This window comes from Protomyctophum parallelum (assembly GCF_964188405.1).
Source record: "Protomyctophum parallelum genome assembly, chromosome: 22".
Classification (NCBI taxonomy): domain Eukaryota; kingdom Metazoa; phylum Chordata; class Actinopteri; order Myctophiformes; family Myctophidae; genus Protomyctophum; species Protomyctophum parallelum.
Window position 1 is genome coordinate 23,066,090 of NC_139714.1, and position 26,481 is coordinate 23,092,570.

Here is a 26,481-nt window from a genome sequence, read left to right on the forward strand (position 1 = left end):
TTGGCGGGGAAGGAACGCACTCAACGCAGGATGGAAGGGCGCACTGTTGCCAGATGCCGTGAGAGAAATAAGCATTAAGCAACCGGGTCTATGAAACCAAGCCCAAAAGAAGCGATTGATTGATTGATTGATTGATTGATTGATTGATTGATTGATTGAAATTTTTATTTCACAGTATGCAGAATGGGTACATTTCAAACGAAAGCACAAGTCAATAAAAAAACTGTTACTGTGCTCGACTGGACAGACCGGTCCGCCACTTTCAATTCATCAGAACATTTAGAGACATACAAATATAGCTTCTATAAAAACAGGAAATCACTAATTTGGGGCAACATGAGCATGACCTTGTAATATGCTATTTTATTTTAAATTGAAAATAACTCAAATCAAAATTATCTAATCTTGTGTATGGGGGTCCCTCCCTAGCAGGCAGGCACAGAATATTTTCAGATGGGGGGATGTCCTTGGATAATTAAGTTCCTCCTTCAGCTCCTTGGATAGCATGAACATATTTTAGAACCACTGGTTTAAACAACTTTTAGGAAACAAGCCCAAATAAGCAACTGATTGGTTGATTGAAAATTGTATTCACAGTAAGTATGCAGAATTGGTACATTTGAAACGAAAGCACTTTAGAAACAAGCCAAGCTGTTTTGCTGTTGTTGTCGTTGTTGTTGTTGCTGTTGTTGTTGTTATTATGCTGCTGCACTGTCTGAAGTAAGCCAAACAAAAATACGTTTTACTCTTATGTTACAGTACATGTACATACAATGATACAAATGTAACAATAATGTTCACAACCTTGAACCTTGAGCAACGTTGTTTGGAGAGAAACAAGAGCAAAGTCGCTTATAATAGCCGGACATGGCAACACTGTGAAGGGCGGCTCGATAATATTGCTGTGACTGCGCAGTCGATGCGAAGAGGCCGGATGTACTTCTGTAACTGTAAATCATAACAGACTAGTACAGTTTAAAATGCACCCATTTCATTGTTTTAGTTCCAACACAAATGCTGAAAATGTTGTCTCAGACCCCGTTTCGTGTCTTGAGAGTATACAAGTGCGCCGTGAAAACGCGGAAGACATCGTTAGGACGATGTTTTGGAGTTCCTCCAGGCAAAAACGCCACAAACACCACAGGATGGCGCCACATTCAGCCTGTATTCAGCCATTTAATTCAATACAATGACAGACAATCTAAATATACTACAGAAGTCTATAGCCACTGTGCGAATGCGACACACCAGAATGAACATTACCAACAAGCATCTGGGGCCGCTATAAAAGTAAACAAAAACGACTCATTTGCATATTAAAACAATAAAGTAAGTGTTTAAAGGAAAATATACAACACAAAATATGTTTCTGTGTATTTTCATTAACATTTAATAACCGTTAAAAGTAAACAAAAATGATTAATTTGCATATTAAAACAATAAAGTAAGTGTTTAAACGAAAATATACAACACAAAATATGTTTCGGTGTATTTTCATTAACATTTATAACCGTTATTATACCATTAACAAATTAACTAAATGGATAAATTCTGTTCATTGGAGAGCATATCCCTTATAGAGGGGCCACAGGCCCAAAATATCAAAGAATATAGGCCTATAGTTTAACATTTTTTATTTGTGTTTTTTTCTATTAATTTGTATTCTAGTCACTGTAAAGCCTATATACGCCAATGCATTCCGTAAACTCCCGAACTAAATAGAAGTCTAATGTATAGCCACCATTGGACTGAATGAAGCCCCATACGAAGTGATGCAACTCTGTTACTCTATGGCTCTGGCTTCAGCCAGGCGGCGCCGCTGCACTTCAAAGCTTCCCGTTTTCCCGCCCCCTACCCCCACACCTGCTGCAGAGAGTTTGTTTGAAAAGCTAGTTTAGATGCAAAACAACATAAAGAACTTGAAATGCAATGTTAGGTATACCATATATATAATATAGGCTATAACTTCCACGATATGGTCGCGACGCTGACTGGAGTTGGAAAGAGGTATAGACTATGACTGCTAAAAAGTCATTATATATCTTTCAAGTTTCATGGACCCTTGAAAGAGAAGATGAACAAAACAAACGGCGCATGCAGGTGGGTTAATTACAAGCACTGTGGTGGAAAAAGTAACATAACACAACACTGAAATAGGCTACTGACGCTACTCTGTTGTAGTAAAATTACCGGAATTAGACATTGTCTTGAGTCTTGAGTAAAAGTAGCCTACAGAAGTATTGGGTATATCAAAATATAGGCTACTTATAAGTAAAAGTATAGGCCTACTGTCTCATGCAGTGTGAGCTTGTCCTTACAAATGGCGGAAATGTTAGGGTTGAAGTGGTTATGTTTTGTAACTATTCGTAATAGGCCTACGCCGCCTACTTGTAGTGGAGTAGCCTAAAAGGATAATAGGCTATTTGCTTCTGAGATGTAGGCTACTGGACTTGAGTAGAAGTTAAAGTATAGGGTATAGGCCATTAGGCCCTAGCCCTAGCCCCTTTCGGGACCCTACATAAAGCTTTTCTGAAATTTTGATGAGTTTTATGTTGGGTCCCTGCTCACTACTGTATTTTCGTATGGAAATCCCTGGACGCGGATGTAGAAATTCTCTCTAAAATAGGATCTGCGGCAAGTGACGGCATTATTTTCCTTGAGTTATTCTGAATTCGGGAACTTTAAGTAGCTATACATCCCGCTGCTAATATCTCCTGTGGCGCGGAAGCCGCTAAGTATTTTTAATCTTTGTTTGACCGATTTGGTCGCTTTATTTCTTCTTGTTTGTTTACCGTTTATTGTACCGCCTCCCGGTGTGCGGTTGGCTTGTGCGGCTACGTCCCTGCCTCTGATCTGCTCTGTCATAGCTATAGCGCCACTAGCTAGCCAGATAGGCGGTACAATGAGGTGTCAATAAACAAGGAAGGAAGAGATTAATCCAAGCTTCCAAATCGGGCAAACATAGATTAAAAATACTTAACGGCTTCCGCGCCACAGGAGATATTCGCAGCGGCATGTATGGATACTTATACTTCACATATTCAGAAAGCCTCACACTGAATAATATCGTCATAGAGCGCGGGGAGCCGTGAAACATGTTGTTTATGTTTTAAAATGGGTGCGTCCCATGTGGCATGGTAGTAGTGCAACAGGACCCCATGGACTGGGTCGAACAAAATGTCAGAAACTTCAGTACCATTGGGTTCTGCTTGGAGGGCTACCCTAGCCCTTGTACTGAACATTGGAAATAGTCCAGTAAATTCAAATTGTAGGCCTGCCTCAACATTGTGGAAGTACTTACCATAGTTACTTATTTGACACCACTGGCATTGTTTTAATGTTTTTGTATTTTTTGAAAAATGTGGCTAGATAAAGCATTGTTTGTGTGATTAAGTGAACGTGACATTTTATCACATTTATTGTATTTAGCTATGTTTGCTGCCAAGCTACATTGTTGATAGTTTGTAACCAAATTGACCCTTATCGAATAGCCCAACTATGAGAGTGTACAATTTTCACACTTATGGGATGGGATAGCCCCTCTCGGGACCCTACGTAAAACTTTTCTGATATTTTGTTGAGTTTTACGTAGGGTCCCTGCTCACTACTGTATTTTCGTATGGAAATTCCTATACGAAATTCCTATCCTATATTCCTATAGGACCCGCGGCATGTGACGCCATTATTTTCCTTGAGTTATTCTGAATTCGGTAACTTTAAGTAGCTATACATCCAGCTGCGAATATCTCCTGTGGCGCGGAAGCCGTTAAGTATTTTTAATCTTTGTTTGACCGATTTGGTCGCTTTATTTCTTCTTGTTTGTTTACCGTTTATTGTACCGCCTCCCGGTGTGCGGTTGGCTTGTGAGGCTACGTCCCTGCCTCTGATCTGCTGTGTCATAGCTATAGCGCCACTATAGCTAGCCAGATAGGCGGTACAATGAGGTGTCAATAAACAAGGAAGGAAAAGAAGAATCCAAGCTTCCAAATCGGGCAAACATATATTAAAAATACTTAACGGCTTCCGCGCCACAGGAGATATTCGCAGCGGCATGTATGGGTACTTATACTTTACATATTCAGAAAGCCTCACACTGAAGAATATCGTCAAAGAGCGCCGGGGAGCCGGTAAACATGTAAACATGAGCCAGTAAATGTTTTAAACAGGTGGCATGGACGACGTGGAACAGGACCCCATGGTCTGGGTCTAAAAAATGTCAGAAACTTCAGTACCATTGGGTTCTGCTTGGAGGGCTAGGGATGGGAGTTCATGGAACAATTGCAATATCTAACTGAGAACCACTGGCCTAAACTAAAGCACATAATAATGTGTGTATTTAATTTCATTGAATCATGTGTACAGTTGGCTGTGTTGGGAAAACAAAGAAAATACCTTTATGCATATTATTTGGAAATTTAGGCTAATTAACTTTAAAAGGTGCATGAACGTTATTGGGCCTTTTTGCATGCATGGATATACTATATAGGTCTATTTCTAAATATGATATATACTTGGCACAACTCCTTGTATGAATCCTCATATTTAATACTGAATCCATTTTTGGCGGGAACCCCTTTTTGGTGCTTTAAGCGTTACGTTATACTTTAGGTATTGAAAAATAGCAGATCTAGCGCTACAAGCTTGTAGGTCTGCTATTTTTGAAAAGTTGTGAAAATGTGGTGCAAATCTTTGAATATATATTTCAGAGCGAACATTTTTAACTAACATATTTGCTTCTAGGGGGTCCCTGGAACAACATATGGCGTCCGTGGCCCAATAGAGATAATTCTGGGGGTCCTTGACATGAAAAAGGTTGAGCACAACTGACATAGAAACATGGGTTTTTCAGAAAACTATTAGGATTTAGAAGCCTTTTTTTCATCAGTCCAAAATGGGTTAATATGAATACGTTCCTCTGAATAAGACTTAACATCTTTCAACAAGAAATGGGAGGATAATAATCAAGCTGATGATGCAAAGTTTCTAACCCTGTCATTAAGACGACTCTGTTGCCACCTATTGGAAACTGTGCAGTAGATCAACTGAGCAATCTCAAAGGGAAAAGGAAAGGAAAGGTACTATGTTTACCCAGGGTAACTGGACTAAGCTCAAGAACTTGTTTACAGCCAGGCCCTGCTCATAGAACATTTCATGGTAGGGGTTCAATGCCTTGTCCAAGGGCACTTCAGCGGTAGTAATTTTAACGTGCCGGTCCGGGGATACGAACTAGCGACCTTCCGATATCAAGACCGCTCCGCAAACCGTTCGGCCACTGCTGCCCCGCACTGCTTGCTTGGCATGAAGTGTTTCAGTAAATTCAACCATCGTCATTGGATGGTACCGTGATACATATTGGAGCAAGTGTCACAACCCTGATTTACACAGCTGGCTTTCTATTTAATCTCTCACTTGTTTTTAGACAAACTAGTCAGATTTCTAGGACATTTTGGTGATGTCCAGGTTGAAAAATGACACTGGATATATATATACTAATATATGTTTGTTAACTATCCTGGCCTGACTCTGCCTTTATTGACAATATGCAGACCGCGTCCATATTGCCAGCAAGGTGGTAACTATAGCTGCAATTTCCCATTGACGGCCATATGCATCCAAACAGAAATGCCCTTTCTGAATCTGATTGCATTAAACAACGTGGTGTGCATACTTAGTTTAGACTAGTCATTGGTTAGACATGGGTTAAGGTTAGGTTTAGGTGTGCTGCCCCGTGGGAGGTTGGGGTGAGGGTTTGAGATAGGTTGTAGTTGTAGGACTAATGACTGGTCTAACCAATGACTAGTCTAAAACAAAAACTGTCTAAACTAACTACTGCACTCCACTGCAGCTGTATGAAAAGCTTGATTGAATTATCCTCTTTCTATCTACAAAGTGTTTGTTTCATAACGATCCACATGTAATGAGCTACTTCCTATTTGAACATGGCTGATCTACAAGCTCCCAATGGGTTGCATCGCAACGTGTTTTTGGAGCTCATAATATGAGCTTTGTTTAAACAATATATATTCTACTATATTATAGTAGAATATATATTGTTTAAACAAATATTTTCAGATGGGGATCCGTGGCCAAATATGAATTAAGTCGCGGGTCCTTTGAGAACATTTGTGAACCCCAAAGTCTATTTACTCATTTATTTCTCTTTCTGTCTCCCTCTCCTCTGGGCCATATAGGAGGAAGCATGTACATACACGGGCACAAGAGCCAAGGTGATGACCCCCAGGAGGAAGCATGTACACGGGCACAAGAGCCAAGGTGATGACCCCCAGGAGGAAGCATGTACACGGGCACAAGAGCCAAGGTGATGACCCCCAGGAGGAAGCATGTACACGGGCACAAGAGCCAAGGTGATGACCCCCAGGAGGAAGCATGTACACGGGCACAAGAGCCAAGGTGATGACCCCCAGGAGGAAGCATGTACACGGGCACAAGAGCCAAGGTAATGACCCCCAGGCGGCAACAGTGAGGAGTCCGACATCCCAAGGGCACGCCCTTGCTGACTTACCCCCTCCCTCCCTCCTCCCTCCCTCCTCCCCATTATGCTTTCAAGACAGGCCATCGGTGGATTGGAGCAAGAACCGTGCTTCTCGAGGTCTAGAGCCAACTCCCTGCTGTGCTGTATACTCATAACAGCAGATGACTTGGTGCCTGCGATGTGTCTTATGTGGAGCAGGCACTACAGGTGCCTCCTGTCCTGAACAGAGAGGGGAGACCAAAAGAGTGGGCATTCCAAACCCAAAGTTGGTTTGGGCCGAGTGCCAAGAAAACCAAGGTGATTACCTATATAACGCCCCCTCCCAGACCCTTTTTAATGACAACACGAGGCAATTAAATTAATTAATGCACTGAAAGAAGTAATAGACTTTAAACGCCCAGGGCCCATGGGTCAACTTAACGGAGCAAGGCCGTTTTAAGTGAGGCAATCACTTGCACGGAGGGCTCTGAATGGCACGGCCAGTACTGTGTGGAAGTCCAGCCTCCTCCTCCGCCATGTCAATCTCATCTGGTAAATGGTGCATTTACATACATTCCAAAGTGAAAAGCCTCCATCCCTAACCTAACCCTAACTGCAAGCACGGGAGCAGCGCGTGTTCGAGCAGTATCGGCCTAGTCCGACCGTTTGTTCCCGCATGTCGGACTAATGCTCCGCCTGGGATTACGTTCAGATCCAGTTGGCTGGTCATCGAGCGTATACTAAAGATGGATGCAGCGGCGGAAAGCACTGGCTAAGTTATAGCCGGAGGATATGGAGATTGACCTAAGACAGCGCTGGAGGGCACCGTCTGAGGAATGCATGGATGACCTGGACTAGAGGGACGCTATACCGTGCACCACTGATGAAGACTGCTCAACGTAGGCACATTTATTACATTTTTTCTTTGCTGCTGCTTGTGTTGGATGCTGTGTGTGAGCGCTAATGCGATATTGTACAGCGCCGCTGCTGTATTGCTGTAATTTTGGGAGCTGCAGCGACTGTGTGGCAAATGAAACGTGTTCAGTGACTGTTTCCGCCTCTGAATTGAAGGCTGTCGTGTGGCTGCTGGTACTGAGTTGTGACGGTGTGGTTGCTGGTACTGAGTTGTGACGGTGTGGTTGCTGGTACTGAGTTGTGACGGTGTGGTTGCTGGTACTGAGTTGTGACGGTGTGGTTGCTGGTACTGAGTTGTGACGGTGTGGTTGCTGGTACTGAGTTGTGACGGTGTGGTTGCTGGTACTGAGTTGTGATGGTGTGGTTGCTGGTACTGAGTTGTGACGTGTGGTTTCTGGTACTGAGTTGTGACATGTGGCTACTGGCTGCTGGTACGAGTTGTATGCGTTGTATGAGCAGATGTGGCTCTTGGTCACTCCAGTTATGTGTGAGTTTGCTATTAGGTTCCTTGTAAACTTCAAAGTAGAGGTTTTGGGCTCTGACATTACACAGCCTTCAAATGTTCATCTGAACGCACGCACACGCGAGCAAACACACACACGCACACACGCACACGCACACGCACACGCACACGCACACTTGCTAATGCTGTGTAAGGAATATTTAAGTTGCTCAGGACTCAATGACTGGTGACACTTGTGACACTTTCAGTGACTGTTTCTGGCTCTGGAAGTAAAGGTTGAATTAAATTCAGGCTGGAGGTTTTGAGCCGACATAATTTCAAATGTTCATCTGAGGGGTGATGTGAATCTGTAGTATGTCTGTCATGCTTTGGCTGCTATTGTAAGGATGTGACGTAATCATTACAGTAGTTCATATGATTGGCTTGGTGGCAATTAACACCTTTGTCCATGTAGGCCCATCGCTGTGTGCATTCACGAGGGGGGGTCTGACCATGGGTTTCAAAGTCTCACCCCTGCCATCACTTGCACAACTGAAAATGTCAGAAAAGTGTCATAACTTTTACCATATATGAATTAATGTATGTTTGGCCCGCCAATATATGATTTAACTTTTTAATAGCCTCATTGCAATTCTAACATGGTACAATTCTATGTTTAAAACCTTGTGTTCTCATATTTCATAAATCACAAATGTTTCTATATTGGTCCCAAAGCTTGCTTGCTGGGACTTACAGAAGGTGTAGTTTTGGAAAGAAACAGATGGACCTATATTTTGGTTATAATGTGGTTATATTCATGTAGAAAACAGAAGAAATGGCCCAGGCCGTAGCGTAACGGTCTGGGCACCGGACTGGTAATCCAGTCGCAGTGTGCCGCGGGTTCGACTCCCGGACCCGACACGGCCTTTACTGCATGTCATCCCCCCATCTCTCTCCCGTTTCCTGTCAGCCTACTGTCTGTCCCTTCAAAAATCAATAAAAGGCGTAAGCCGCAAAAAAAATATCTTAAAAAAAGAAAAAAAAGAAAACAGAAGAAATAATGATTATTATAACTAAAGCTAGCAAAATAAACTAGAATAAAAACAGTACAGTAGTGCATCCCGTTGATGCAGAGGTATAAACTACTATAAACTGCATTTTGGGATGCAAAATGCACCCTATTTTAATCTCTGCATAGCCAGAGACAACTATTCCACAATCTCCAAATGCTATATAGACTAGAGTCTGGAACTACACCCCCCCCCCGAAATCCGGGTAAGGAAGCTGCTATTTCCGTTCACGGAAATATATTAAAAAATATCTTTACATATGGAGGATGAAGATGACTAGACATCTCCAGAGGGCTTGTCAGAGAAGAGAAAGGGGGACTCCATTTGACTTTGGCCATCATCACTTGCTCAGCCTGAAGAAGTCATAGTAGACTGCTCAAAGTACGTACAAACACGTTTTGTACGTACTTGTGCGGCTGCTTGTATGTTGTGTGTAGGCTATGTATATGAATGTGATTTGAGCTGTTGTAGTAATGTAGGCTATTGCTTTTGGGACCCAATGACTGGGTGGCTATCCTATGAAACATGTTATTGTTCACTTCAGTGACTGTTTGTGGCTCTGTAGTGTAATTGAATGCTGATGTGATTCTATGTGTATGTTGTGTTGTGTTGTGTTGTGTTGTTTGTTTCTATGTGTATGTTACTCTTGGTCACACAATTAGTGAGTTTGCTATTTCCTTTGGGCTTTGACAGAATCAGTCATCAATTCCAAATGTTCATTTGGAATTGAATGTATGTGTGCGTGTGTTGTACTAACAAGCTGATGTTGAAGAAGGTTGTGACACAATGTGACAGGGTGGCTGTATTGGTTCATGACTAACGCCTGTGGTCTCCGAGGCTAGTTCAAAATCATGACTGGCTTGGTGGCAAAACTCAAGTCTATCATGTAGTCGGCCTATTCCTCATGGTCAGTCGGTCATTCATTCATTCATTCATTCATTCATTCATTCATTCATTCATTCATTCATTCATTCATTCATTCATTCTTTCTCTCTCTCTCTCTCTCTCTCTCTCTCTGGATTGGAACCTAGTTTTTGATGTATTTGCTGAGCTGCTGCTTGTGTTGTATGCAGTGCATGTAATGCTGTTGCTCAATTGTAATTTTGTGTTTTGCTGGTGTAATTGTCTCCACCGGTTTGTTTGATTTCTCATAATCCACCCTCATTGGCTACGATTGGCTTCTAAACTTTTCAGGAGTAGCCCGCTTTGTACCCGTTTTGTACAAATCGCCACAACTACTCAACGCAGCGTCCGATTGTGGTGAAACTGTGCATGCATATATTCCCACTAGGCTTTGGAAGAAATGCCACTTTTCAAATCAGCCTCATGGTGGCGCTACAACAGGCCAGGCCACGTCACACACACACACACACACACACACACACACACACACACACACACACACACACACACACACACACACACACACACACACACACACACACACACACACACACACACATTTATATTGCTCCTAAACATTTTGCCAAACTGGTGGAGACCTGTGCCCAGAAGGGCACTTCTTCTAGTTCAAGTTGTTGTTTATCAGTTGTGTGCTGTGCATTCTTAAACAAATTCCACAAAGCGCTTGGTTTACTTTAGCACCATCATGTGGAAACTACAACAATTGCTTTGCAGCAATGTTGAACTTGCAGTCAGTCAGTTGAATGCAGTTGGAGGAAGCGAGAAGGGCAGATAAGGCTGAGCAGGAATTTACTTTGCAAGTTAGTCTTTGAATCCAGAAAGGTAACTGTCTTTAAATATACCTTTTAAATATAAAATGCTTCCACATGGGAATCCACTTTTTTGTGCTACTAAGGAATTGACAGACTTACCAGATGTTTCTAAACCAGCAATTAAAATGTTATTCTTGGCTCCCTTTGTTCCAGTTTCAGGTTCTATAATACCAGTGATGGAAAGATTCATTCAGAGAGGTGCTATATTTAAATATGCCACAGTTTGAAAAAAGCTTTTTTATATCACTACACTTCTTATTTGTGTTCTTATTCGTGGTCTCTTTACTCCTCAACTCTTTCAGATCGGTCTCTTGCTAATGCCTTGCGCAGAGAGAATTTACAAGCAGAACGCACCCTTCGTTCTCTGGGTATTCAATACCAACAGAAGCTGGCTGGGGTGTGTGGTGCTCAGTTGCAGCTGAGAAGAGCCCTAGATAAGTTGAACGCTTCTCGTTGTGAAATCAAATGGTATGGGGAGTCACAATCTAATGTACACAGTTCTGCAACAGCGGGCGCTCTCCGACCAATGGCCGTACCAACAGCTCCCAAACCCTGCTGTCCAAACCGCATCTTGTGTTCAACCTGTAACCTCCGCTTGCGTCTGGCAGATGCCAAAATGCGCCGGTTCACCCCTAGTCTATGGACTATGTACTGTCAGCCAGGCCAGGCCAGGCCAGGCCACGCTTACACCTACACCATGCCTCGCTTCATGGAATACCGGAGTCTCACTGCTACCGACAACTCCATTAGATACTTGCCCTTCATTTAATATACTGAAGAGGGGTGTCAGGTGATATGTCAGAAAGCAGTTTCACATTGTATGCCGGATTAAATTAAATTAGCCTATTATTACAATATTGCCTGCTTGACCTGCAGCCCAACATACAGCAGAGGAAAAGGATAAACATCTGAAAGAATATTTTATGTTGCCTTCCAGATGATTTTGTTTTTGTGTCATTTGCACGTTGCATGGCTTTGTTCAAGGTTAACCGTTTTGAGAGATTATCAATTTATCATAGACGGTGGCACGGTAGTATGAAGAGGATACATACAGATGAATAGAAGGGGGACAGACGTGTAGACGCAGAGAAAGAACCCCCCTACCCCCAAATAGAAGTCAAAGCCAAACCTCTCCCCCAGCCCGTCAGTCTTTAACGACTCTCAAACACAGTCTCGAGACTCCAGACATTCCATTGGCTTTGTGGGGGAGCTGCCATCATGTTTAGTACCTCGAGCCATTTAATTTGTTCAGTTAAAGTAAAGTGATCAGTAAATCCTTCTGGTGCTGGCCTCTGGCCACGTATACAACAGCATTCACAGAAGATGGTGTGGTGTTCTGGCTCCTTAGTTGTATAGGACAGTGTCCGTGCCGAAAAATTGTCCATCTGCAAGCTCACACGCTTTTCAGGTGAGCCAGACACAGTATACAGTCTTGAAGTGGAAGAAATGGGCTTTCTGTTCTTTATTAATAGGGCACACTAACCAATAGGAATTTAGGAAAACTGTATTGATAACAATACACATACTGCAAATTAATTAACAAGACAAATTCATATTGTTTAAAGTGATCGTTTTATTGACTGTACACAAATGCATGTCATGGAACAATTGCACTGTTGCATGAGTGTAATATTCCCTTTTTTATTGTTATGCTCAACCAAATCCCTGCTATTCACACCATGTATAATTTATATTTATATATATTTATATATGTTTTGTACAATATACATCATCATCAAAGGAAAAAATAGCAAAAGTATCCCCCTGGATTCCAAATCTAGTAAATAGTCCATGCATGTTTCAACTGGAACTACCATAAACATTGCTGATTAGCAGGAACAAAAATACAGGCAAATAAATGCTTTGATAAATTAAGAGAATAGTCTGACTAGACAAAGTTGGTGCACAGCGCACATCCTAGACGACATTGAACAAAAAGAGCCATGCCAACCTACCAATGATTTGGATCCATTGTAAGGCCCATAGTAAAAAATGTATAGGGTCTTTGCTAAAGTTATTTGCTGGTGTCATAACAAAGAATCAAACAAAGACATCAATCTCACTGTGTGTTCTGTTCTATGCTTAGATTCATTACACAATTTGAATAATTAGCACAAAAAAAAGTCAAATACGCATATTCTAAAAGTATTGCCCCTTTTGACCAAGTAACACTAGCAAACACAGTGCACGACACCTTCTTGAATCTATCTATAAATAAACCTTTGTTTCCATGGAGACTAAGCCTATGGTCAAGTTTTTTTGTTTTTTTTAAATCATTGTGTAGTTAAATAAATTAAGGTCTTCAAGTGGGGAATGTTATGATAGATGTTATACAACATTTTTCAAAAGGGAATTTATTAGAAGTTTAATTAAAGTTCTAAGATTAATGGAAAATGAGTGACATAAATGGCAAAGGAACATGGTTAATTCTGAGTTCTTCAGTTGCTTTCATGGATTTTTCAATTCATATTTATAGTTCATCTTTCTGTAATATTTTAAGTATACTGTACCAAGTAATAGAACTCAAGGGAATATTGCTTAATTTGAATATTTGTATACAATCTTTTAAATTTTTGTAAAACAAAATAGCTGTGGAAATGTAAAGTAAAATATACAGCGTTATGCATGTAGGTAAGAAAATAAAGTTGGTGAATATATTTCGTTTTCTGTAAATATTTACAGATTTAAATGGGCCTGCTATTTACCCATAGGCCCAAGCTAAAATGTGTTTGACCCAAAACTAATTTGAAAGTAATTTTGAGTGTGCTACATCATTTGTCTGTGTGTATCATACTGCATCAAAGACATCCACCACAAAAAACATGAATACAGTTTATAGACATCTACACTTACACCTAAACCCTATGCACTTAGTTGAACAGGGTCTCCCACCTAAACCCTATACACTTAGTTGAACAGGGTCTCCCACCTAAACCCTATGCACTTAGTTGAACAGGGTCTCCCAGGGGTCTATGCTTATTGTTAGTTGTTGTTCCCCAGCGTTGTCCCTCTACACCAAAAGCAGCCAATCTCAAGCACACACACACACACACACACACACACACACACACACACACACACGGAACGTCAGAACGTGTTGGCTTGTAGGACTCCTATTTTCGCTCAATGTTTGTAGGACTTCTGAAGCCCAGCTTAGCTTAGGTGTTTGCTGTTTGTTTGGGCTAGGTAGGTGCTGCACACTAGACACATTCCATCCAGCAAAATTAAGAGTTATACATGTCAAGAAATTTGGACACATGGGGATTAGTAAATGGGAAATGTATGTAATGTCAAACAGGGCTTTTTAAACCGCTAATAACCCCTATTTACATTTCTTTCAAAAACAGCAGAACCTCGCACTCACGACGCTTGAAGATATGGTACTTTAGAAAATTCCAGAAAAAAGTTTAACCTTTTTTGAAAATATTTCACATATATGCCATGCCCAAAAAGAGACACCAAGGTGAAAGTCGTTAAACATAAGTAGTCACACTTGACCGTATCCATCAAAAGTGGTGTTTTCATTATTCAAATGAGAGCACTAATATGCAGCTCTAATTAATATGAAATGTCATTGTCATCACATCACACACACGCCATATCTGTGTCTGTTTGGTCCATATACCTTTAGTGGTAGATCTCAAGTGATCAATGAATGTTGAATGAATGTTATCTACAGATTCATATTATATTCAATATAATATATTTAATTATATTCAATATAATCAACTGTAATTCCTTCCTCAGAATGCATCAGGAATACAGAGACAAAGTACTTCAATAGGCTGCTAAACAGTCATCTTACACTGTCCTATCGCTCTCCTATCGCTCTACATGACACAAGGACATTGTGACATTGACTGCACACACACACACACACACACACACACACACACACACACACACACACACACACACACACACACAGAAAGAAACATAAGACACACAGATTAAACATGCAACTTTGCATAAACGGAAGCATATAGCTTGAACACAGACGAACACATTCAGTTGAGCGTGGTGGTGTTAAGCGCCAAGCATGTGGGTAGGCCTACTGTACAAAAAAGAAGGAAAAACATGACTATACAGACAGACTTTCAGGCCGTATGTAGCCTGCATCAAACTGGTTTGCTATAGATAGAAAGCAGCAGGCGGAGCATGCCGTACTTTTATCCAAAGGTAGTAGTCAGTGAAGTAAACTCTGCCCAAGAAGCAATATCAGGACAATTTAGTTGAGGGGAGGGACCATGCAAATTGATGACAGTCTCCATGAAACGATCACAAGTCTCATTTACAGTTGAACGTCAACAAGCTCAAACCAGTTCAAACCAGCTCAAACCAGTTATGGATTTGTCAGGTGGAAGAGAGTTGTTCAAAAAGAACGGGAGTATTGGTCGTCGTGAAGTTTGTCTGATCGGTTTGGCCGCAGCTCACAGTAGAGAACACAGTAAAATAAATCCAACGTATAAACAACGCAAGTTGAAACACACCCATGTCCATCAGCCATCAGCATATTTGGGAAAATTCCCAAATCTTCGAAAAAGTGAACATTTTAGGAAATTGTCTCCCATAATGACACGCCCCACAACAGGGAGGCCACGGTCAAAGTGGTTATCATAACATAGCCTCTGCTACTATTCCCTTCTATTATTACATGTATGATCTGCATCTGCTGCTGTGTCTGACAGAGTTGTGATGGCGCTTTGGTATGTTCTCATGATGATCATAATGCTGTATGTCACATCAGTATTAAGTCTCCCACAATGAAAATGCGTAACGGTCTGTAAACCACTCTCATTAAAGAGATTAATTGCTGATGGAAAAGTTGCATTTATCAAGAGTCAAAATTCTGATTTGCCTTTTTTTTTTTAAGCGTATTCTATGCGCATCTCCCGCATGAAATACGCCTGCACGTTTCATAATTATGATCAGGGCACGGTAAAAGCATGAGCGTCACTCATCCCTTACGGATGTCCACGCGATAATTGTCAAGGGGATGTTTTCGATGACGGTGCTCTGCGAAAAATCGCAGTGTTTGCTTCGGAACAATTAAGTGACAACGCAAGTGACGGTGTTGCATGAATATTCCTCCTCCTACCACACTGTGTCATTATAACGCTATGGTGGTCCCTGCAAGAGTTTTGCGTGACAGGAGAGTTGACCAGAGACAGAGAAGCCTGACAATGACGCCAAGAAGCAAAGCTCTACCCCCCAGCAGCAGCAACAAGGATGAGACATGGCCGGCCCGGGTGGATCGGCTGTGTAGCGCGAGACAGTTGGATGTTATCGGGTGGTGGTTGGGTGAGGGCTGGGCTCTCTGAGTGGAGGGAGCCGGTCACACGACGGAGCCCTTGGAGGTGGAGAGGTGGATGGAGTGGATTCGGGTGGCCAGCGTCCGCTCCAGGTCCTGGAGGATGTCGCTGCTGCTGCAGACGCTGCCTGCGGGGCTGGACGCGGGGCTCTCGGCCGGCGGCAGGGGCTCGTACAGGAGCTGCTTGAAGGTCTCCAGCTCGATGAGCAGCGCCATGTTCTTCAGGAAGTAGCCCTCGATGAACGCCGTGAGCTCCGCGGCACCGAGGAACTATAAAGGAGGGAGGGAGGGAGAGAGAGGAGCAAAGGGGAGAATTAACCCATTTAGGCCTGACGTCAAAATATTAATAAAAAGTGTCTTCTAAATCCTGACAGTTTTCTGAAATACCTATGTTTCTACATCAGTGGTGCTCAATATTTCATGACAAGGACCCCAAAAATTATATGTAATTGGCCGCCGAACCCCATCTGAAAATATGTAGTTCCAGAGATGGCAAAGATTTGAGTTAAAAACTTTGGCTCTGAAAGATACATTCAAAGATTTGCGCCACATTTTCACGGTTTAAATAAAATAGCGGCACTCGGTGCTATGAGCTTGTAGATCTGCTATTTTTCAACCGCTAAAGCATAACACAATGCTTAAAACACCAAAAGGGGTTCCTGCCCAAAATACATTCTAGGAGAACAGTAAGTAAGTAAGTAAATGTTATTTATGTAGCACTTCTCACAGAGAAAACTCACAAAGTGCTTTACATGCAGAGAATAAAAACAAAAGCAAGCAAAAATAAAACTGAATAGTACAGACTTGACTAGAAAACAGCCTGTACAATTGATCTCAAAACAAAACCAGACAAATAGCAATATACAACATCATGAAACGTCTGGAAATGACTGTGCAAATAGTAGTGTTTTGAGTTTGTTCTTAAAAAATGTCCACAGAAGCTGCAGATCTCAAGACCTGTGGAAGAGAGCGTTCCACAGTGTGGGCGCTACAACCTGAAAGGCTCTGTCACCTTTTGTTTTAACTTAGTGCTGGGAACAAAATAATAACAGACCCTGATCCGCAGACCTTAGGGGGGTTGGGTTTTTGTGCTAATTTGCTTATTTCCATCAAAATAAATAATAAAGTGTGCCACCTTGGGATACTATTTACATTATGAAGATTTTTGAGCGATGGAAATAAGCGAATTAGCACAATGCCCCATTCAATTCAATTAATTGAGGGCTTATAGTAGGGGAAATGGCCAATAATGCGCTTTTGCACACCTGGACCTCTTTGGTGGGGACGTAACAACTATAAAGGTAAGAAAGCCTTCTAGCATGGAATTCTCCTTCAATATGAACCCTGAAATATACAGGAAGCCAGTGTAAGAATTGTTATTTTGATCGTTTGCCTGATACTGTATCTCTCTAATAATGGTACCATATCAATACAATACAGCATGGAATTGGATGGAATCCATCGATTTGGGTCTGAGAGGATAAATCTCATCAAATGGTGGTCCGTGGCTCAATGCAGAAAAAATATATATGCACCCAAATACTCAACCTGTTTCAGAGGAGTGTTAAGTGTTTTTTTAAGTGTTTTGTATGTAAGACATATCTTATCATGCCAATAAAGAATTTTGATTGATTTCCGAATCCGATAAACACAGCAAAGCAAGCGTTTGTTTGTGTGATTAAGTCACTTTAATTGAAACTGCTATTTATGCCATTATGACAATCATTTATGTCGTTATTTGCATCAGTATCCTTAAGGCCTATTCATAGTCTGGATTTTCGGTGGTGAGATGACCACCGCTCCGGTGGTGAGTTGACCACCGGAGCTGAAATAACGTTGAGCGGTGGTGAGTAAAAACAGAGCGAAGGGCTGGAGCGGTGGCGGTGGTTTGCTCTTCACCGCGGCGCGTGACGTCATGTTGTAGTTCGGTGGTCACCCCACCACCGTAAAACCAGACTATGTATGAGCCTTTATTCACAACATATGTCGCAACACATTGCGACATATGTTGTGAGCTTGTAGATCTGCTATTTGTGGTAAAGAGATTTGGTGTAGATTGAAAAATAACGCACCAAGTACAGTGCAAGTATAAAGCATAGAGGGTCTAAGCCAGTGGTGTTCGACCTTTTTCACGACAAGGTCTATTATTTAAACGGACCAGCGTTTGATGAGATTTCTGCCTCTCAGACCCAAGTATTTTGTTGTCGTTGGATAAGATTTTGTCCACAATTCCATTCCATGCTGTATTGATGTCGGGCACCATTAGTAGAGATAGCAGGCAATATTTTGATCAAAACACCATTCTCCTACATTATCTAATTGTGTAGACTTCTTGTTAATCAAGTAATGTTTAACAATAATTTAACTCTTGAGAGCGTAGGGTCCATTTGGTTTCATTTTACGCTCTCAAGAGATGAGAACCACTGGTCTAAGTGGCTAAACTGAACACCCCTGGCTTTGCATCACAGCAAACCCTGCTCTGTATACCAGCGATTCCAGCGAACCTGTGGGCCGGCGAGGCCCCCTGGTGGCCTTTCCTTTCCAGTACAGCTGGAGCTGGGCCTCACCTTGGCGTGTTTGTAGAGATCCACGCATGTTTCCGTGGTGATGTTCTTGGAGCAGATGATCTCACAGTGTCGCTGAAGGGCCTCTAGTTGGAAGAATTTGGCTGCAGACAACAGCTGCAGAACACAGCCCCCACACACTCGAGTGTTTATTTTGACAGCAAGTTTGGATGATAGTCAGTCTTTTGAGTCAGATGCAATTTAGTTTTAGTCATGTTTTGGTCCCCTGAAATGTTTAGTGTTAGTCTAGTTTTAGTCGACTAAATATCATGCGATTTTTCTACTAAATCTACAATTGATTTTGTCGAGAAAATTGTATTTTGGTGTTGTGATGCCTGATTTTACACTTAGTTGCATGCTGAAAATAGCCGATCTAGCTTGTAGATCGACATGTTGTTGTAGATCGGCTAATTTCAACAACCGAGCGCAACCAAAGTGAGAAAAAAGGGAGTCGGCGAACATTTTTTGTCATAGGTTTAGTCGGCGAAATCAACACTGAATCCAGTGTGGTGAAGTACTTTTACATAAGTAAAAGTAGCAATTATACCTTACCCGTACCCACCACAGTATACCAATACAGTGCACTGTACTGCTGAAGTAAAAAGTACTTATTGTTTCATTTTTTTATAATAAAAAAAAGAAACAATGTAAGTAGCACAACTCTTACCTCCATAATTTCAGTGTTTCGTATGTGCAACGCCTCAGTGCCACCGTAGTATAGATACTGCATGACCAACTGGAACATAGAAGATAAAAATAGCAGTGATTCTCAACCCTTTTAAATTGAACGCATTGAGACCTGGAACGCATCTGTGTCGCCTTAGCTTTTGACCACTTTAACCATTATTTTAAACTTGAAAAAATAGCACATCTACTATGCTATGTTATTTTATTTATTTATTTTATTGTGAAAATGTGGCACAAATCTTTGAATATCTTTAAACGGCGATTTCTTTAAACTCATATCTTTGCTTCTGGGGGGTCCCTGGAACAACATATTTTCAGATGGGGGTCGAGGGCCAATTCCATATAATATATAGGCTTTTCAGAAAACTGTAATTTTTTTAATCTGGTCTCAGGTCTCAATGAGGACCTCCTCCCAATGTGATATGATGCATTAAGTCAGTCTTACCTGATCTCAGGTCTCAATGAGGACCTCCTCCCAATGTGATATGATGCATTAAGTCAGTCTTACCTGATCTCAGGTCTCAATGAGGACCTCCTCCCAATGTGATATGATGCATTAAGTCAGTCTTACCTGATCTCAGGTCTCAATGAGGACCTCCTCCCAATGTGATATGATGCATTAAGTCAGTCTTACCTGATCTCAGGTCTCAATGAGGACCTCCTCCCAATGTGATATGATGAATTAAGTCAGTCTTACCTGATCTCAGGTCTCAATGAGGACCTCCTCCCAATGTGATATGATGCATTAAGCCAGTCTTACCTGATCTCAGGTCTCAATGAGGACCTCCTCCCAATGTGATATGATGCATTAAGTCAGTCTTACCTGGAATATATTGTACTTGACATGGCTGATCTCAATGCAAGTGTTCTCTGCAGCTGGTCGGTTCTGGAGCAGGGACTTGAACCTATATGTTACATAAGGATGACACATGATGGTAGAGTGTACCCCACACACACACACACACACACACACACACACACACACACACACACACAAAGACCCCCGAGTATGACGTAAGTTCCCACTGACCCTGACATGTATGGCTTCTGGAACACAAAGAGTTAGCCCTGAATGACCATAACGGGTTTGTAACTCCCAGAGTGTACAAATGGAACCAAATTGTACAAATTGGTTCCTTTGTAGTACACTCTCAGGGTTATGGTGGTCCTTGCAAATAAAAAGTCAGTGTCACTGTCGCACACATCCTGAAGAAAAGCGGGAGATTTGATATTCAGTAATTGGGAATTATGATGAAAATAAGAACATAACTGTGTAAAAAATAATAAATACATAAATAAATAAATGTATATGTACTCGCCACATACATGGCCAAGTCTTCCCGTGGACACATTTGTGTACGGACATATTGATGTACCCCTGCCACTGACTCCCACATAGTACACAGTGCACGTGTACGTTCCACGTTACCTGGTCGAAGCCGTAAACAGCAGAACCTTATGTGCATAAAATGGTTTTCCTTCCACCAAGAAGGTGACGTCAGACATGTCCTTGTTATTGAGGAAGTGGGGGTCTGAAAGAGAAGATGGGTATGGAAGAAGTTAAACCCACAGCGTACCATCGGTAGTGGCTAACCCTGCAAAGCATGCAGCTAGACATAGAATGAACCTGGGGACCACTGTTGTGTGGGGAATAGAGCGTCGCAGTCCCGCCCCCTTTCATGACGCCAGGCCCAGGAAACCTGTCCTTGAGGTTTTTTAGTTTTATTGTTATATTTCCTCCGAGTCACCAACACTTAGGAGCTATTGAGGTTTTTTTAGTTTTGTTGTTATATTTCCTCTGAGTCACCAACACTTAGGAGGGGTATCTGACCTAATGTTTCGTATATAACTAACTGATTGTACTTAGCTACTGAAGTCTATACTCTTATTTGATAACGTGTGACTGAATGACATTCATGCTTGCCCCTGGGCTTCTGTTTAAAAAAACGTAAAAACTTGATTAAAATTATTTTGAAAAGGAAAAAAAGGCTGCAGAATGAATCTGATTCTCAGTCCTTTGAACAGAGTTTCCTATTGTTACTCTGCTGTTAAGGAACCACATTGATGGAGTTAGCAAATTAATCCCAAACTTGCATATCAAAAGCATTTTTGTTCTTAAAGCACTGGCATATAATTACAAGCATCTTGTAATAATTAAAAAAAGAAAAGACAAATGAATCCCTAAATTTCAAATAAATCCTGTATTTGTATTGACACTAGATGGTGCTAGTGGGCTGTCCTTCCCATGTTTCTAATAAAGCAGACCAGATGTGGTGTTTTTGTGAATCTGAGAAGTGACTTGTTCAAAAAGGTAAATGGCAATCCCAAAACAGGCTTCCTAACAAGCATTCACAGTTCACACAGCATTCATCCTAACACCAGCTGAGTAAAAATCTGTTTTTAAATAAACTAGACCGGTGCCCCGGCTGTAGAGCACCGAGTCGGTAACGATGGAAGGTGGAGATCCATGCCCCACCGGGCTATGCAATACCCGTTTGTCAGAGTATCCGTTCCACCCATCTGTCTCTGTCCCTTTTATGACCATATAATATATGGAATATATAGAAATCTCCATATTATGGAGATTTCTGTATCTGTCTCTCTGTGTGTGTTGCCTAATCTCAATGCGACGTCATGGAATATACAGGTTAGGGGACTTACAGCAAACGTTTTTAAGTCATATCTTTGCTTCTGGGGGGTCCCTGGAACAACATATTTTCAGATGGGGGTCGGCTGGCCAATTACATATAATTTTGGGTCTCCTTGACATGAAATAGTTTGAGAACCACTGATATAGAAACATAGGGTTTTCATATTTGATTTTTGAAGACATTTGTAGAAACAGTCTTAATGGGTTAATTTATGACACAAAACATGGCAGCAAGCGTTCTGAATGCTCTTCTTTCTCTTACCTAAGCGGGAGGTCTGCTTCTTCTTGATCTCTGTCAGTTTGGGGATGGGGAACGGCCCGTAGCACTGGGTGAAAATGACTGACAGCTGCTGGCTAATCACCTCATTCTGCAAGATGGACACACAAGAAATGCAGAAATGGGCAGAAGGAAGCGAGTGCATTTCCCCGGCCGGCAGTGGCATCAAACGTGGATGCAGCTGCCGGAGAATGCACTCAAAATGGGAGATATACTGTATATACAGTATGCAGATTCGAGTTTTAGTTTTTTGTTCCATCTTGGGTGGTGTATATGCAAATGGTTCACAAAAGTGCTTGAGCAAATGTACAAATACTACTATGACTATGTTGACACTTAAGACAGACTTAGGCCTATGTCTTGAAAATAACTGATCTACAAGCTCACAACGTGTCGCATTGCGACATGCCCAATAATGACATGCCCCGATGAATGAATTTTAAAAGTGCATTCTTTTTAAATGCGCATTCTGGTAGTAAAAGTCCGAAATTACAAATGATTAAAGGTACCAAAAGTATTGGCATCAAAATGTACTTAAAGTACCAAAAGTAAAAGTACTCATTATGCAGAATGTCTCTAAAGTTTTCACATCTATAAAAATCGTTTGAAAATAGCTCACAATGCCGATGCGACACATTGTGAGCTTGTAGATCGGCTATTTTCCGATGACCGAAATGTGTATAGAGCTGAATTGGGCTAATCGTAAAAGTACAATATTTGTCTCTGAGATGTAGTGGAGTAGAAGTAGAAGTATTGGAAATTTGGAAATACTCTAAAGTACGAACACCTCCAAATTGTACAGTATTTAAGTAAATGTCCTCTGTTTTTTTTTTGGGGGGGGGGGGCATAATATAAAAGAGCGGCAAAACAAACAAACCTTGCTGGCCCGGAGGATCTGGAACATGAGCGGCAGGCCGTGCGTGATGAGCTCCTCCGTGTACTCGTCCTCCTGGATGCCGCTGAAGTCCTTGAGCAGACCCTGGATCAGCGGCCGCCGGTGTTGGACAAAGCAGGTGCGCAGGGACTCCAGCCAGGTGTGCAGCGTCCAGGGAACGCCTGGTGTGGGAGGAACACCATGCAGAGAAAGCACAATGAATACAAAACCAGAACTGTCACCACTCTACTACTACTATATAGGGCCCTATTTTCAACCAGGGGTTTTCAACTGATTATACAATGGGTCGTTTCGAGGAAGCAAATCTGATTGGTTGAAACGGCTTTTAGCCATTCCTTAAACCAGCGCAAAGGAACACCTACTCAAAAAACAAAGATTTCGTCTGTGGGTTTTTTTTCTCCCAGAGCACAGCAGATTTGTGGCTAGGCTATAGCTATAGTTTATTGGAACAGTGTGGTCATATAGTGACTACACTAGTGACTAATGAACCGCAGGTGTGCATTAATGACGATAAAGAACACCCTCTCGTGTAGTATCGCTTAATTATGAACCAGTGGGGTGGGGTATGGGCATGGTGTGGGGGGAAATTAACCTTCCAGGTTAAACTCACGAATGCTGTTCATTGCGACTTTTGTGTGACTCTGAGTGAGAAGCCAGACATGAATGATTATGGCACATTTCCTTATAATGGTGACTCAACCAGGCTAATCTGGTACAGTTTCCCTTGAGATTTAAACTCCCTTTTCTGTGGACGTTCTTCTTGACGTCCGACATTCCAGTAACGTGACACCATTGATGCGTCGCCACACGCCTACATAATACTATCCTATACGTACTAAATTAATATAGTCAGGGGCCACATGCAATACCTTCACAGACCACCAGTGGTCCACGCTACCACCAGTTGAAAACCCATGCATATAGCAGTGGACATGGTTTTCTGGACCCACTGAAAAATCGCCCATTCATTCTTCTCCATCGAGATTGAGAAATATATTAACACCAATTATTTTAGGCCTAGAATCGCGACCATAAAAACTTTGTGTGGGGGGAAAAAAGTGTGAATAATTAATTGTATGATATACTGCATTTAATAAATACCCTTTGTTTAGCGGTTTTCATGTTTCTTTCTTCACAGAATCAAGGTGTTTATGGTCATGATTCATCAAGATCCGGGTGGCTTGATTCTAGGCTTAAAATAATTGATATAGATATCTTTGTAAATCTCAATGGGGAAAACGAATGGCCGATTTTTCAGTGGGTCCAGAAAACCACTTCCACTGCTATGCTCTATAGTATACCCCTTATCCCTAAACTTTTTTACTATTTTGAAAACATTTTAAAATTAGCCGATCTACTTCGACACTTGTGAACTTGTAGATCGGCTATTTTTTTAAACTCTTCTCCCTTCTGGCTCCAAAACTATGGAATGAACTTCCAATTGCAATCAGAACTGCAGACTCACTCTCCACCGTAGTCTGAAAACCCACCTCTTCAGACTCCATCTTAGCCCATAGCACTTATACTAGCTTCGACGACCTTAAAGGCTAAACTTATGTAATTTAGATAGCATTTTAGACATAGCACCCTATAGTGTATACTGTATACTCATAGATTTACTGTACATATTTTCTACTGTTAGACAGATTCTTGATGACTATGTTGATGTATTTGATGTATTACCATGTTTTGTTCTTGCTTACGGTAAATCCCTCTGGATTAAGAGCGTCTGCTAAAAGCCTAAATTGTAAAATTGTAATTCAAACATGTTTTTCAAAATAGTAAAAAGGGCGAAAAAACATTTAGGCATAAGGGGTATATATAGCACTGGCGAAAACAGGGCCCTAGGTCTTGTTGCGTAGCCTGTCACAACAGCTTGAGGAGAACATTAAATGTCTCCGTCGTTCTGTGACATTTAGCAAGCACAAAGGGAAGAGTGGAAATCCGGCCGTCGAATCACACAGACATGATGATGGCCATTGTTGACCAGTAATTGGTGCATGGCGTGATCTGATCACAGATGATTGGCACAGAGATGTACTAATGCATGGTAATGTAGCCAATGAGAGTCGGTTCGCTGTGTCAGTATAGTGTGGGTCCTCTACGCGTGAAAAAGCCGTGTTGCACATGAACCGTGCGATGTCGGGATGAAAGTTGATAATTGCCTCATGTACTGAAAGAGCCTCACTCTTTGTATATATAAGCACGCATACAGGCGCTTATATATAATATATATATAATATATAATGTATATAAATATAGTATCTCAGGTACATTTTCTTGTGAAAAAGAGACCCCTTTTGTATGGCCGACCGTACTGCCTGTAATTAAGAGACCCTATACGGTTGTGCCGTTTGTGAAACAAGCTTGTAAATATCTGGAAAGCCCTTAGTTGTAAGACCCTACATCTGTGCCGTTAGTTAATTAGCCAAGAGAGACTCTACGGGTGTGCTGTTTGTGTGTGGAACTAGCTTCTAAAACGTTTTTTCTTGCCTCGATATCCTAACCCCCCCCCCCCCCCCCCCCCCCTTTCTTTGTTTTCACGATGGGAACTATGCACAAAAAACAAATTTCACCCACTTTCTTTACCTTCTAAAAGCTGTGATGTGACAATAAAGATGATTGGACTATTCTAACTGCACCCTGGGGCCAGTGAGGTACATTCACAACTTCTTATCGACTCTGCTAGAAAGAGAGACCTATTTTCAACGTCGTTTCATGGCTGATTTGACCGGGGTGGGGGGGGGGTGATTAATTGGGGCGAGCGAGCACAACGATGTGTAGTACACCACAGCAGAGAGAGAGAGCGGTAGCGATACAGGACAGGCACAGCATGAGCACAGCCCCAGACAGTAGACAGTGGACAGGCCGGGGACGGACGTGGGCCGCCAGAGAGTGAGGGCCAGCAATGGTGTTAGTAACTCTGGACCTAAACTGCGGATGTCTATGGTGATGTCCACATGGCCATGCTCAGAGCTATGGTACATGGCCTCTCTCAGGGCTCTGAGTCTGGCCTTCCCCCCCTGTTCGCAGCGTCCCCCCAACTCCAACCAAGTCTGACTCTCGTGTCTGGCCTCGGTCCCCCTCCCTCCTCCTCCGTTGCGCTGGCTGCTGCTGCTGTGCGGGCCGCGGACGCCTCTTCTCGCTGTCGGGGTCCGAGCCCTCGGCCAGGATCTCCTCCAAGGACAGGACGTCCCCCTTCTCCTTCTCCGCCTGCGCCAAGAGATTCCGGAATACATTCCTATAGAAAAAGGGGGGGGGGGGGAGAGGTTGGGTAAAACGAGAATGACTCGGTCATAACTGCCAGGTGCGGCAAGCTCTCAGTTAGCTCATAACATTAGCTTCTGTTGCCACTCGCGTTCCACTTCTCACTTGCGTCATACTCATACAAACAAACCCCTTACACAACAGCGGCCGATGCGGCTTTGCACGTTGTGGTGTTCAGAATCAGAGTATGGGGTT

General features: G+C 42.1%; 1 protein-coding gene across 1 annotated transcript in view; it reads right to left on the reverse strand.

The window, feature by feature from the left end:
• Positions 1-13,800: 13,800 nt before the first annotated feature.
• Positions 13,801-26,481, reverse strand: part of LOC310853751 (ankyrin repeat and BTB/POZ domain-containing protein 3-A-like) — a 215,180-nt gene continuing 202,499 nt past the window's right edge. Inside the window, 9 exon segments of the mRNA XM_083758173.1 lie at positions 13,801-16,216; positions 18,514-18,627; positions 19,178-19,246; positions 20,021-20,102; positions 20,627-20,729; positions 22,110-22,215; positions 23,002-23,180; positions 25,949-26,085; positions 26,087-26,260. Of these exon segments, the coding sequence (XP_083614299.1) occupies positions 15,971-16,216; positions 18,514-18,627; positions 19,178-19,246; positions 20,021-20,102; positions 20,627-20,729; positions 22,110-22,215; positions 23,002-23,180; positions 25,949-26,085; positions 26,087-26,260 (1,210 nt within the window). The 3' untranslated portion in view covers positions 13,801-15,970.